The sequence below is a fragment of the Anabrus simplex genome, chromosome 3 (genome assembly GCF_040414725.1).
Source record: "Anabrus simplex isolate iqAnaSimp1 chromosome 3, ASM4041472v1, whole genome shotgun sequence".
Classification (NCBI taxonomy): domain Eukaryota; kingdom Metazoa; phylum Arthropoda; class Insecta; order Orthoptera; family Tettigoniidae; genus Anabrus; species Anabrus simplex.
In genome coordinates this window covers 432430075-432444398 of record NC_090267.1, presented here as the reverse complement: position 1 = coordinate 432444398, position 14324 = coordinate 432430075, and the positions used below count along the sequence as shown (strand labels likewise).

Genomic DNA, 14324 nt, shown 5'->3' with positions numbered 1-14324 from the left:
GGTTATATGTATGCATGTCTTCCAATTGGAGCGTGGCTGAAGATGACCCAATATATATGGGGTCGAAACTAGTCCCAGTTTTATAAGACAATGTACAAGCTAATGGTATTGAATAGATGCGCCCTTCTCTACCCTTTCGTAGAGATCAGTTGTCAATATGGACCATCATGAAATTCATAACTTAAGATTATCATATCACACAACATTTTAAAAGTCAAAACGTGTTTGCACCCTACATTGGTGGTTTGAAATACGAGAAAATTAGAAATCAATCTATTTTTTAAAAATGTTTTGGAACGTTTAAGCCCAGATTATATTAATATTACTCGAATGCGTTAAAGTTTAAATTGAGCATTACGGAACTAATTAAGTAGATGTCTTTCGATAGATTACGGTAGGCCGGCAGGGCATAAAATGCAAACTCACATAACTTTTTCATTCTTCTCCATGGGTGAAATAGAAGTGTATGACAAGATTAATCTTCAAAGCATCAGGCTCGATTGACCTCCGATTATCACTTAACACATTCTTGTAAGAAAGCTCCTTTCTACGTCACAAGATGGTATTGGTGCATATTTAATTAATGTTAAATCACTGCTGTTGAGTGCACTCATCTTGAAATGTACTGATACCTTCTCCAAGAACATCATTTATCTTGCATACACAGCGTAAACCATCATTTTGATCGAGCACATTTTGAAGTTTCACTTTTATGTATGTTGACTCCAACTATTCCATGTGATTGTGTACTGAAAGTTCAACACTTTTCACAATTTCAATACTTGCATGAATTTCTAAGCTTCAGCTTCTAAACGTGCAATCGCACTCAATATAATTCCAAAGTTTAACTTAATATTTGCCAGACTTTCTGACAAACTGTTGGAAAACAATTCATGCCCAATCTTGATGGAAGAGGCAGAGTATTCCACTTGTATTAACTACATATGTGATACAGAAAAGCAGTTTTGTGAATACTAGTTCTCATTTGGTAAGTTGACTATGATTTTGCACAGGTACAGCAGTCGCCAACCCACCAAAATATGACGTTTGTATGAAAATAGCTCAAAATATGACCTTATGAGAAATATACCAAGATATGCATTTAATTAATCGTTAATTGTGACAATAATCACCTGATTTGCACCAAAATCCAATCAGGCAATAAAAGAGAGACAAAGAAATAAATTGACTTTTCCTAAACATCCGAGCCCTAATAATAAGGAATATCGTGTACTCTTCCTGGGTTAGGTTATACTGAATACTTTTGTAAGCATCCTTATTATATTGCAACTTCAGTAAGAATCAGTACAATAATGTTAATTATGCATATTCAGGAACTAAATTATTCTTATAACATTTTTCATTCATCAGTGCCAAAAATTAAGTTTTATGTAGCAAATAGTATGTTGAACAAGGTTATATACGTTAGGTGTTAAATTTACATCCATCTTGTCAGATCGATTTCTTGAATCAGTTTCTCGAAATACTGTGAGATCAAGTTCTGAATCGATAATTCAAAACATGGTATTGAGTTCTGAATCTATAACTCGAAATGTTAGTTGAGATTAATAATGCATACTATTTTAACTCTTAGAGGGCAGAATTTTATATATTAGTTCCCATAACAGATTGGCCACGAGCAGAATTTAATATGTAAAATGGTTAGAGATCCAGCGTTACTAGAAAGGAAAAAAACTCAACAAATGGCAGTAAACAATACTTTCAATACTTTTAGGTCTGGCTGAAAGTTGAATCCTTGAATAGAGTTGCATTATCTCTCTTTTGACCTCCTCCGTAACTTAAGGGCTAGTTTTATTAACTGCCATCCTCGGGGGCCTGGATTCAATTCCCTGTACTGTCAGAAATTTGAAACTGGCGGGAGGACTGGTATGTGGTTGAAATGGTACATGCAGCTCACCTCCCATTGGGGGTGTGCCTGAAAAGACCTGCAACACCTCGGGGTGAGGACATGAGTTTACTTTTTCACCTTCCTTGTAGCTTTTTACAAGCTGCGAGAAACTGTCATATTCAGTCAAGCTTGCATCGCAAGTTTTGAAACCAGCGTTTTGCGATTTATATTACATAAAATCAGCTTCATGGTCCGTATCGCACTTCAATAGATTCACAATTAAGTATTTATTTATTTTCCACCTAGTCGATACAATGATTGCTTAAGGCAATTTTTAATGGTCAAAAGTGGTACATGTTTCGTATATTATCAACATCTTCAGCCACATAACACTGTTTAGATGAAAAATATATAAAATTGACAAAGTAATGCTTTAGAGGAAGTGTCCTTAAAATTAACATAAGATTGACAAGATTAAAACAAACAAATAACTCAAGAGAAAATACATGAATTATTTCTACAATAGAAAGCAGTCGTCAAGGAAACACTTGTACAATATTCCATAGAGAAATTGTCCTAATAAATATTCTTTTCTTATTAATTCATGAAAAAAGATCAATTTATAAATTAAAAATTATACAATTTATAAGTACCGTAATTATCGAAATGAAGAAATCCTGATATCACAGTGCGGCTCTTATTATTAATGTAGATGAAAATATAACTAATTCCTAGTTGTCAAATCTTATCAAGCCTGCTTTCCTTTGGAACAGTAACTCCTGTCATTCTTTCACAGTTTTGCGCCGGGTGTAATATTGATGATGCGTTCTTCCTTGCTCTTGCACCTGAGGAGGTGGAGGAGCGGGGGATATAGGTGTGTCAAGAACTTCTTTGCTGTCACCTATAGCTTCAACTGAGGAGGAATAAGTTGTAGGGCTATCTGTAGGTGGAGAAATTCCAATTCTTTTTTCTTGATCCTTCTCAAGCATTTTCAGATATACTAGAATTTGATAATATAATGGATTCTTATATTCTACAGCCTCATTAAGGTTATCATTTTTCTAGACCAACTTGTAAAGGACAGAAGGACAAGGACACTCCACACCTTCATACGCTGTCGTGTTCAAATAGATTGACATGGTCCTCATCACTCATTTTCCTTTCCCGCCCAAGATTGTTTTGTTAGAACCTAGAAAGGCTTCCCTGCCACCTGACAGCCTTTTGAAGTAAATTTTTAGCCTGTAGAAGCTCTCCTGTAGTGTGGACTCTTGTGCTTTAAAATTACTCTGCTATAGACAGGCAGGTTTATATGGAAATTGAAAGTTCCTGCAAATATGTAGTCACTAAATACAGTAGAAGTCCGTTATAGCGAGAATTCACAATAGCGAAAAATTTACTCGCTATAGCGGATTGTCGTTATATCCGATTTTTTGTAAAATTCTGGAAAACCTCCATGCACATTAAAATCTGTATGAAACGGCAATCAGTTTGCTCAAAACTTGCATTTTCGCGGATAGTATCCACACTATGACTTACGTGTTTATTTTTCGAAATTCGATACTACGTGAAAGTGTATGTTTAATTTCATTCTGAAAAAAATATAGTACCGTATTTCTTCAAATCCAAGACAACCCCCACTTTTTCCTTCAAAAATTTTAAATCAGGCTTAAAAAGTGCTTTGTAAAATGATATGAATTTCCATCTTATACAGTACGCATTTTCAGACTGTTTGTAGACGCCGAACATTGCTTTAGTTATGCCTATTTTTTTGCGGCTGTGCAATTATTCTTTATTTCAGCGGGTTTAATAACCATTAACTTAAAATTGGCATCATATTATCGAAGAGGACCCGTTGACAGTTTGCCGGCAATTCCTATTCCACGCGTCTCTACAATATGACAATCCATTGGGAAAATATTCTTGCTTACTATACAACTGTTACTTTCAATCAGCGTCAGATATAACTGGCTGCTGCTATATGAAAGTCTCACTTGCCGCGTTCGGCCACCTTCAGCGGCTAGCGATGTATAGGCCTAATCGCGGACTTTGAAGGTCTATGAACGAGTTTATTGCGCCGCAGAGTGGCAATTCCACCCTTGCATTTTTTGTGCACATACCTCACAATTTCATCTTTGACTTCTTTAAGGCATCCTTGTGTGCCACTGAATGCATGTTCTGTACAGTACGCATTTTTAAGCTACCTTCGTCTTCACGATAACGCTTTGACTTTAGTTAGGCCAATGCCGAATTTTCTTGCGGCTGCACAATTATTATACATTCCCGAGTGTTTAATAGCCATTAACTTAAAATTGGCATCATAACATCGACGGGAACCCCTTTGGAAATTTCCCGGCAATACCTGTTCCATGTATCTTTACGGTGATCCATCACGGAAATATTCCAGCTGTCTATAAAACTTACTTTTACTAAGCGTCAGGTACAGTAGATGCGTTATAACTCTGCTACTGCGTAGCCATGGCCTTTCAAGAATTCGAAGGCTGGCATGTTTTAATTCCATTCTGCAGATCTGAGAAACGTTTTTGTAGAGGATAATATTTACCGAGATCCAGTGACGTTATACATAGGCACTGTACAACCGGTCGCTGCGACAAGCGATGTATGATAAAGAGGCGGTTGTTTATTGTCATCGAGTTTTGTGTGCACACGGGGGTGAAAAGAAACAGCGTGGCTGCTGCGGTATTTGCCAGTGGTGTTCATTACTGTCAGGCTGCGAATGCAAAACGACCCTTCATTTTTCACATGAGATTCTAAGAAACAAACGTCGTCTTGGATTCGGAGAAATACGGTATCACTCTAGAGGCTTCTGCGGCAAACATTTCAGTTTTCTTCTTCTTCAAATGGCGTGAAATAATCTAACCGTATATGTGTCATGAAAATGATAACCTCCTCGCTAAAAAAAAATTATATGAGAATAGTCTTTCCGAAATTTAACTAGACGCGAGAAAATATAAACTATCCTCTGGAATCAGTGATGTACTCTGCCATATCTTCAGGTGTATGACATTCTCACTTAATTTCAGTACATAACATTAAATTTAAAAGATCGTTTACTTCAGCCTTTATTTTTAACGAGTTAACAACTGTTATCGGCCACATTATTTGTGCATTTATTACGAAAACGTGTTATCCTCTTTCATTTCAAATTTTCTTTAGAGAACAGCAGTTGACGGATATTACTAATCGACTCCAACATCGCCTTCGAATGTTGACGAGAGAGCTTGCAAATGCACATAGCGAGAAAACTATACCGTTGAAATAATAACATTAAGTTATTTATTAGACCACCTAATCAATACAAAATCGTATTTTGATTAGGTGATCTAATAAATAAGTTATTTATTAGACCACCTAATCAATACAAAATCGTATTTTGATTAGGTGGTCTAATAAATAACTTAATGTTATTATTTCAATCAAATATCATCAATACGGACCAAAAATGATATTTATTACATGTAATAAAACTATACCGTACCGAAGATGAACGATCGCATTTTGTGGCAAACGTTTCAGTTTTCTTATTCAAACAGCGTCACCTATCCTAACTTAACTGTGCTGTACGTATGATGGAAACATACTTCAAGCGCCAGTAGAGAAATTATAACCTTCCCGCTATAAATTTACATGATAATAGCCTTTCCGTAATTTAACGAACACAAGAAAATATAAACTAACCTCTGTAATCAATGACGCACTCTGCCATATCTTGGTGTACCCCATTCTTTCTTAATTGCAGTATTTAGCATTAAAAATAAGCGATTGTTTATTCAGCCTTTATCTTTAACTTGTTAACAACTGTTATCGGACACATTATTTACGCATTTATTACGAAAACATCTTTGTTTCATTTTCATTTTTCTGTACGGAACAGCAGTCGACGGGTATTACTAATCGACTCCGACATTGCCTTTGAATGTTGTCGAGAGAGCTCGCTAATGGACATAGCGAGAAAACGATACCGAAGATGATCGATCACATGCAGTATAATGACTGGATGCATAAATATCGGTAATGGACTAATTTGTGCGCGCTTAATCGCTCGTAATAACGGATGCGTCAGTGATAGGGCTCTCGCTGTAACCGAAGGATAATACACAGTTTAATATAGGAATTTTGAAGTGATGGACAAAAACTATCGCTATAACGGGGTTCTCGTTATATACCGTACTCGCTATAGCGGACTTCTACTGTACTTGTTTTATTCATAGGAACATAAAATTGTATTATAAAGAGAGGTAACTGGTCAATCCAGGCAGTACGCGAGAGATATGGAAGAATTTTTCTGTCCTTATATCAGTTTACGTTGTATGCATCATATATTAGTGTCCATTCTTTTATCGTTGCTGTATGTGGTACAAGCATTGTCTCTTGTGATGTTTGTGAATTTTTTCTTTAGATACTGTCTCTACAGTCGTTGGAAGAATGAGACATATCAGAATCATGCTAAGTTGTTGAGAAAGAGAGGGGAAGCACAGAAGAAGATAAAATCTATCATGAAGCGAGTCAGCAAGGAGAACATCAAACCCGTTGGAAGATTGATTGGGAAACTCACTCATTGCTCACCTGGATTCTTGTTCGACTACGTAAGTTCACCATCTGTAGATATATATATTTAAATTTTACTTTGATGGGTACTTTAAAACTAGTTATCAATCATTTTTTAAGGTTTTTTTCAGGTATTTCCTAAGTTATTGAAGTTATTCTTACAATATGTAATATATATGACTCTTGGCTCTTATTTGACATAACAAAGTTCAGCAGTCAGTGATATTTTTGAAACTGATTAACAAAATCAGTGCTTGGTTTTATCCCATAGAGTGGGGGTAATTCCAATTATTTATTTTATTTTGTTATCAGTACTTGTCTGTCCTTTGGGTGATACTGATACTGAGTTTTTTAAAATTAAAACGTGTCATATTTGCAAATAATCACTTAAACCATGAGGTATAATCAAAATTACATAATTATAAACAAGATTAGAATCATTTAGCACAGTTCCTTTTCCAGCTATTTACCGTACAATCTTGAATACCGCCCGCACTGTTTTTTCAAAAATATCTCTTCCATTGTAGGATGCGGGTCTTATTTGAAATTTTGGGCATAACCGGCCGTGCCGCTTGGCAGCTGTACTCTCTCCACTCTCAGTATACGCTACTTCCGCGCTTGGCGTCAGTCTCATGCACGTTCTCGGAGTATCACATTAATTCCACAAAGCGTTTGCAAACTTTTACCGCGGGTGAGAAACTGAAAGTAATTTGGGAAGCCGAAATTATTGGAAATTGTGCCGCTGGTAGGAATTACGATATTGACGAGTCGCGTATTCGCGATTGGAGAAAGAAGAAAAATGTGCTTTTAACTTGTAGTGGTGATCGTAGAGCTCTTTGTGGACTGAGTGTACAGTTTCTAGAAATTGAAAAAACATTTATAAATATGTGTCAGAAAGGTGGGAATTGGAGTATGGTGTGTCGCACTATGCCCCTGTTTCTGCACACTGTGCCGGTGCATAGTTATGTTCCATAGTTCCGGAACACGGAGCGTTAGTTGTTCCGAAACATTCTCAAGCGAGACCGAGACAATGACTCGCTGTCCCGTCAGAAGAGCCACTATGCACTGCCCTACACCTACTAGCTGACTGTCGATACCGGCAGTGTGCCCCCATGTGCTGGAATGTTCCATGTTCCGTCGTATCCTCTATGTTCTGTGAATTCCGTTGCACCAGTACCTGGCCTTCGGTACATGTGAATAACTTAATGCTTTCTGTTTTGTAAGAGTGTTTACAATGAAGCCTAGTAATGTATACCGTACAAAAGACTGTAAACTTTGAATAATGTCACGGCGGAATCCTGTTTACGACTATTTTACTAGAATAAAACCGGACAGAGTGACATGCAATTTATGTTTTCCTATTTTGCCTGCAAAGGGATCTTCAACCGGCACAATGACGAGACATCTGAAACTTAAACATCCTACAGTTTTATTTTCATGTTCTACTTGTATAGGCCTAGTTTTATTTTTAATCTCCTGTTCCACTTGTATATACTGTTTAATTTTTATCTTCGTGTTTTGCTGTTATAGGTTATTTTTTTAATTTCCGTGTTCTGCTTGTATATTGTGTACGTAAATAGAGTACTGACGAATGTTTCTTCAACTGTGCGAGTATATTTTTAATTGGTGAAAATAACATTGTGACATTTGTAAACACATCTACTGCCAGTGTAATTGTGACAGGTGTATTTCGGAATGAATGAAAACACTCTTATTCTAATAACAACATATAGACATTATTTTCTGGGTGAATATTTCAGAGTTCTGACTGCTTTTTCACATGCCGTGAAGTTTTATCCTGGCCTTAATTACTGACAATTTAGGCTGATGCATTCAACTGGTGAGAATATCGTTGGATTAGTTACTTTTAAACACCTGTACTGTCATTGTAACCGTGTTATGTGTGTTTCATATTGACTGAAAAAATCTTCACCTAAAAGCAGCCTGTAAACGTTATTATTGGGCGCGAATTTCAGTGTTCCGACTGTTCCTTCACGTTCCGTGCAGCTTTATGCTGCACGTAACTACACACAGCACATCTGGTACAGCAGCACATTCCTGCTGAAGCGGAGCATGTCATTTTCCCTCACGAAGTTCTCTCTGCTGCGCAGTTACAGTCCCGTGTGCCAGCACAATGTACCGAAACACTCCACCTCAAGCTCCTAATGTTCCAAAACAACTGACTGTTCCGGTCTGCCCAACCCTTGTGTCAACCAAAATGTGTCAGTTAAAGGCATTAGAGTTCGCAAAGGAACTTTCATCGGAAGGGTTTAGGGCAAGTCGAGGATGGGTTTGTAATTTTGATAAAAGTAATGGGTTGAGCGTACGAAGGCGTACCTCACTTTCGCAGCGTCTTCCTGGCACCTACGTTGAGAAGTTATTGTCGTTTGAGTGTCACATAATTTGGTCAAAAACATATCAGATGTAAGGCTTTTCAGGCGTTTGCTGTATTAACCAGTGTTTTGTCTTAAGTCTGACACTAGACTCATCAGAGTGGGATGTGTCAGACCCTACCCACTGACTCTGGGATGTATGCAGGTGAACTTATCAGAAGCCCTTATAAGAGGCACAGTCTGATTACTGCATACTGGAGATAAATCTCCACAATGGAATTATCACCCGCCTAGCAATTCTGAATGGAAAATTCTAAATTCCCATGGAGGGAATTAGATATTTTTCACCAATAGAAATTGCTAGGAATTGCTAGGCGGGCAATAATTCCATTGTGGAGATTTATCTCCCGTATGCAGTTATCAGACTATACCTCTTATAAGGGCTTCTGATAAGTTTACCTGCATACACCCCAGCGTCAGTGGGTAGGGTCTGACACATCCCACTCTGATGAGTCTAATGTCAGACCTAAGACGAAACGCTGGTTAATAGAGCAAACGCCTGAAAAGCCTTACATCTGATATGATTTTGACATTTTTGACATGCTCTATTGGTGAAAAATATCTACTTCCCTCCCTGGGAATTTAGAATTTTCCACATAATTTGGTTGCGGAAGGAAAATGCATATTTGCTTTCCCAAATTGGCAATGCAGATCAGGCGCAAGTCTACTTTGAAATGCCAGTGGACAGGACTGTGAATGTTAAGGGTGCAAAAAGTGTTACCATTAGAACAGGTGGTAATGTAAAACAAGGTGTATGGTAATGTTGTGTATTCTCGCCGACGGAACCAAATTGCCACGGTACATTGTTCTCAAGCGAAAGACGCTTCCTAAAAATCTATCCGCTGGTGTTATCGTCGCATCTCAGAACATCGGCTGGATGGACAGTTCACTTGTGGAAGACTGGGTAAAATTTGTCTGGCAACGTCGCCCTGGTGCATTATTGGGACAAATGAGCTTGCTTGTTCTTGACAGTTACCGCGGCCACACAACAGATGCTGTGAAGAAACATATGAAGGATGGGAAAACCGACCTAGCAGTCATTCCGGGTGGGATGACTTCTATGCTGCAGCCGCTGGATATCTGAGTGAACCATCCATTTAATGCAGGCTTGATACAGCTCTATACAGAATGGATGGCGGCTGATAATCACACACTGACGCCAGCTGGTCGCATTCAGCACCCGGAAGTTCAGCTGCTGGGTTCGTGGATTTTGACGGCATGGAATCATATCCCTGGAGACCTCATTCGGAAGAGCTTCAGGAAATGTAGCATTTCTAATGCTATGGATGACAGCGATGACGACATTTTGTGGTAAGGTGATGGTGATGAATGTTCCGAAGTTGGTACTGATGATGAAGATGATGATGATGATGATGATGATGATGATGATGATGAATGAACTCGTTGGATATCGTTCTGGAAATGTTTGTTTACTTTTATTTGCATTTTTTAATCATTTGATGTGTGTTAGTAAAGATTGTAAATCATTTTGACTTCATTTAAAAAAAACTGATCTTTCAAAATAAGGGTGCGGGTCTTATTCGGTGGCGGGTGGTGTTCGAGATTATACGGTATTTATTTTTATTTTTTATTTTTTTATTTTTTTATTTTTAAATTTTTTTTTTGTGGCTGGCAAGGGCATAAGTGCCTGCAATGTTCCATAACCGTCGTTGCCTGCCTGCGTGTTTGGCCAAAATAAACAGATCCGCAGGAACAAGGAATCTGGTATATTCTAGTTCTGGAGTAATTTTAATTATATGCAGAGTAAATCATGGCTGCTCTCCTTATTTAATTCTTCAGTATATTTCTCCTTGATTCTTTGGGGCCCAGGAATCAACTACACTTTTGTTAGGGAGTTTCTCTCTTGAGTCTGTTTACTATGGAGCGACAATTGTCCATGAGGGGTTCATTGTTATTCCTCTGAAGACCTTGGTTGCAAGATTGAAACACATCTGATTGTAATACTTTTGGTATGTTCATCATGATGCTTTCTTGATTAGCACATTGTAAATTCAAAGTCCTGGTTCCCGATGTATTATCTGTATAAAAATACCTCACTTACTGTGACATGAATTTTCGCTTTTACCACTTAGTCACATTTTTCCTAGCCCTGAAAATGTTGTCATCCCTTATGAAAGGAACGTGATTTCCTACACAGATAAAGCCAGGGGTAGAAAAAAGTAGAAATAATTCAGTAGCCAGCACCTTTTTATCAGGAGCCAGCACATTTTTTGCAAATAAACATTACAAAAAACACAGGTTAGACTAGGATTAAGCTATGTATTGTTTTTGAAGTGTGTCCCTAAGTAGTCTAGTCTATCAATTCATAAAAGAATGGAATAGAAACAGTTTACATTTTAAGAAATACTAATCCAAATAGTCGCCAGTCGCCTTCAAGGTCAGCATCTTTTGAAATTATACTACATATGCCTGTTTGATTTCCCACCAAAATACCAACGATCAATACATTTTGTTGCATCAAAGTCCTTTATAGATGGTCCATTCAAAGATATCATCACGAGATCACTTAAGTTCTTCACAGCAAGCTTAGTTCGCAGTTCATGTTTAATTATATTCATTGTACTGAACCCTCGCTCACATGATGAGGTCAATACAGGAATTGTTGCCACTATACTGACGAGCTTTCCTAAAATCGGAAATCGTCCTTTCATAGTCCGCGATTTTTCAAGTAGATCACTCAGTGGAAGATCTTTCCCGACTATTTTGAACTCGCACCACTCGCTCAGTATGTCTTCTACGTTGTTCTCCTCAATTTGAAGGTGTTTTGAAAAATGAGTGGCAGGAAGCTGTATTTCACTGTTGCCATAATTTTCCAATTGTTTTCCTGAAGGCCAGGAATATGTGTCAGAAACACCAGTGGCACTTTGAATATCTTCATTTTGAAGAAATGTGTCTTTCAGAAAGTTAATCCCACTTTCCAAAATATGTTCCTTGTCTGTCGTGAAATTCTTATCCGACACACCTGATAACTGTATTCCATTGAAAACTCCTGGAAGTGTTGTAGCAGAGACAAATTTTTCTTCAATTGGGCCCTTGGTGTTCTGAAGTTGCTGCAATGAATTAATTGCATTATTTACATGCACTCTTATTTGACTTAAAATCAGATCATGCCTCTGAAATACAAGTGAAAGTCTTTTGAATATACTCAGATAATCATACAAGAAGTGAATTGTGATGACAAATTTGAAGTCCTTGATCTTCTTTAGAAGACCTTTAGCCGCGATTTCTTCTTCACCTTTCCTTTCAGAAATATTCTCTAAATGCACCACTAGGCATTCCCAGTCTTTGACAACTGCATGCAAAGCATTTAATTTGCTTGCTACCCATCTAACTTGATATAAGTACTGCAATTTAGATATTTCACACTCCAGTAATTCCGAAATTTCCTTCAGTTCGCGAAGTCGTTTCGGCGAATGTCGATAAAACTTGTATAGTTTCCTGAGTATAGAATCAATTTCATCAATGATTTTTAAGTTTCACATTTTTCAGTGAGTGAAGAACTGTGAGTTGGAGTTGATGTGCAACACAATGAATGTTTACCAAGTTCTCAAGTTTTTCAGATATTTTTGTTACCAAACCATTATGAACACCAATCATACATGGTGCTCCATCAGTTCCTATGCCAATTAGTTTTGTACCTGTGAAGAGTTCTCCAAGCCCTAACTGAAGCAATTCCGTTTCCAGATCTTCCATATAGCCATCACTTGTTGCATCCTCCAATGACACAATAGAAAGAAATGTCTCCTTCACCTTATTTTCTTTTAAAAAACGAACGTGAAGTATGAGCTCCTCATCATCAAATTTATCTGTTGATCCATCGAGTAAGATACTGACATATGAACTTTCCTTAATTTCACATACCAAATCTTCACGAAGATCTGAGGCAATGTATGAAATAAATTCTCTGCATTGTTTATCATTCACATACTTCTCAGAATCAGTAACATTCAACTTGCTCAACAATGCAACCAAACTTTCAAAATCAGTGTAGGGTCTGTTATTGTTTGCAATATGGTAAGATGCCATGAACAATGCGTTCATATGCTGTAACATATTAGCATCCATTTTCTTTACACACGTAGCTAAAGGTGCACATCCGGGATTTTTCTTGAAACTTTCAGCCTCCTGACTCTTCGAGTGAGGATAGGATTTTTCGTGTTTTTAAAAAATTTCCAGTTTAAATGGTCCTGAAAATCCAGATACAACTTTAGAATTTTGGTCGGCAATACTAGGAAATTTTCTGCATAATTCACATTTCACAATTCCTTCTTCATAGCGCAGCCACGGTAGTAATTCAAGCCATGATTGCTGAAATTTGAGTTTGCCTGACTGAAATTTCGACATATTTTTAATGTTTGACTTATCATTGTTTTGAACACCACAAATTTCACTCTGGTCATTGTCGTCCTGAACACTACAATTGGCACTTCCATCAAGTGTTTTCTCACATTTACTTGTTTCTGTATCACTTTGTGTTACATTTACGGGCCTACTTACGAAGAAATCTGAAAGAGTACACTGTTTTTTACTTGCATCAGTCAATTTGTTCGGCTTTGTTCGTTTCATTTTGCCAATTTTCTGAAGTGTAACACAGAAACGTAAAACACGTAATAGACTACAATAAATCACCAGTGTTAAATGGCTTACGAGTTCGCGGGCTTCGATGTCTGATGCAACGCTGCCAATTTTCCACCACCGCACAGGAATGAAAACAATCGTATTATTTTCTAAAGTGCAAACCGTTCAATACAAATATGCTGTAATTAAATTAAAAGTGAAAATAATGTTCAGTGAAAATACAAGAATTGATAAACCGTCATTCTGTATGTTTTAAATGCAAAGAATGAATTCCACGGGAATTTATCAGCACTGCTTTGGCGGCAATAGTTTAGGAACGGCTAGGTTGGCTATTCTAGTCACTTTTGTTCTAGCGCTTGACATTCAGGAGCCGCCATCGGCTAAAATCTCGCATTGTCGTCGTGGCAGGATATTTACACACACCCTCCCTTTGCTTGACCTTTTCGAAACTAAGGTTTTTAACTTTCCTCGAGCTCAGAGTATTAAGGAGTATTGTGAACATAATTATACTGTAGGCTCACGCTGACAATGCTACTGCGTGCCCAGTTTATTATCAGTTCTAATGCTACTTCGTACACATGCATAATTTCTAACATCCTAAACAGAAAATAAGTGGCTAATATTATTTGAAATATTACAAATATTCACATTATGGTGGAAGCCCATATAATATTGTAGATGCAGAAGTTACATGTAAATATCACTGCTTCACTTGAATGTTTCATCTTAAAATGACGATTCAATTTTCTGTAATTAAAGCATGTACAACACATGTTGAGCACACCAAGTTATTCACGACTACTTTAGAATTAAATAATACACTAGCTTCATTAATAATTTCACTCAAGAATTCTCAAAAATGAAATAAAGTCCTCGTTTTAACAAACTTCATCTGACTACCGCAAGCTACAGGTTGA

The 14324-nt window shown here is 37.3% G+C and overlaps 1 protein-coding gene across 2 annotated transcripts in view; it reads left to right on the top strand.

Annotated features, from left to right (window-relative positions):
• tho2 (THO complex subunit 2-like protein) overlaps positions 1-14324 on the top strand; it is a 547726-nt gene that overhangs the window by 141129 nt on the left and 392273 nt on the right. For both annotated transcript variants that reach the window (XM_067143459.2, XM_067143457.2), the window contains exon 12: positions 6267-6453. In XM_067143459.2, the coding sequence (XP_066999560.2) occupies positions 6267-6453 (187 nt within the window). The remainder of the gene's footprint in view (positions 1-6266; positions 6454-14324) is intronic.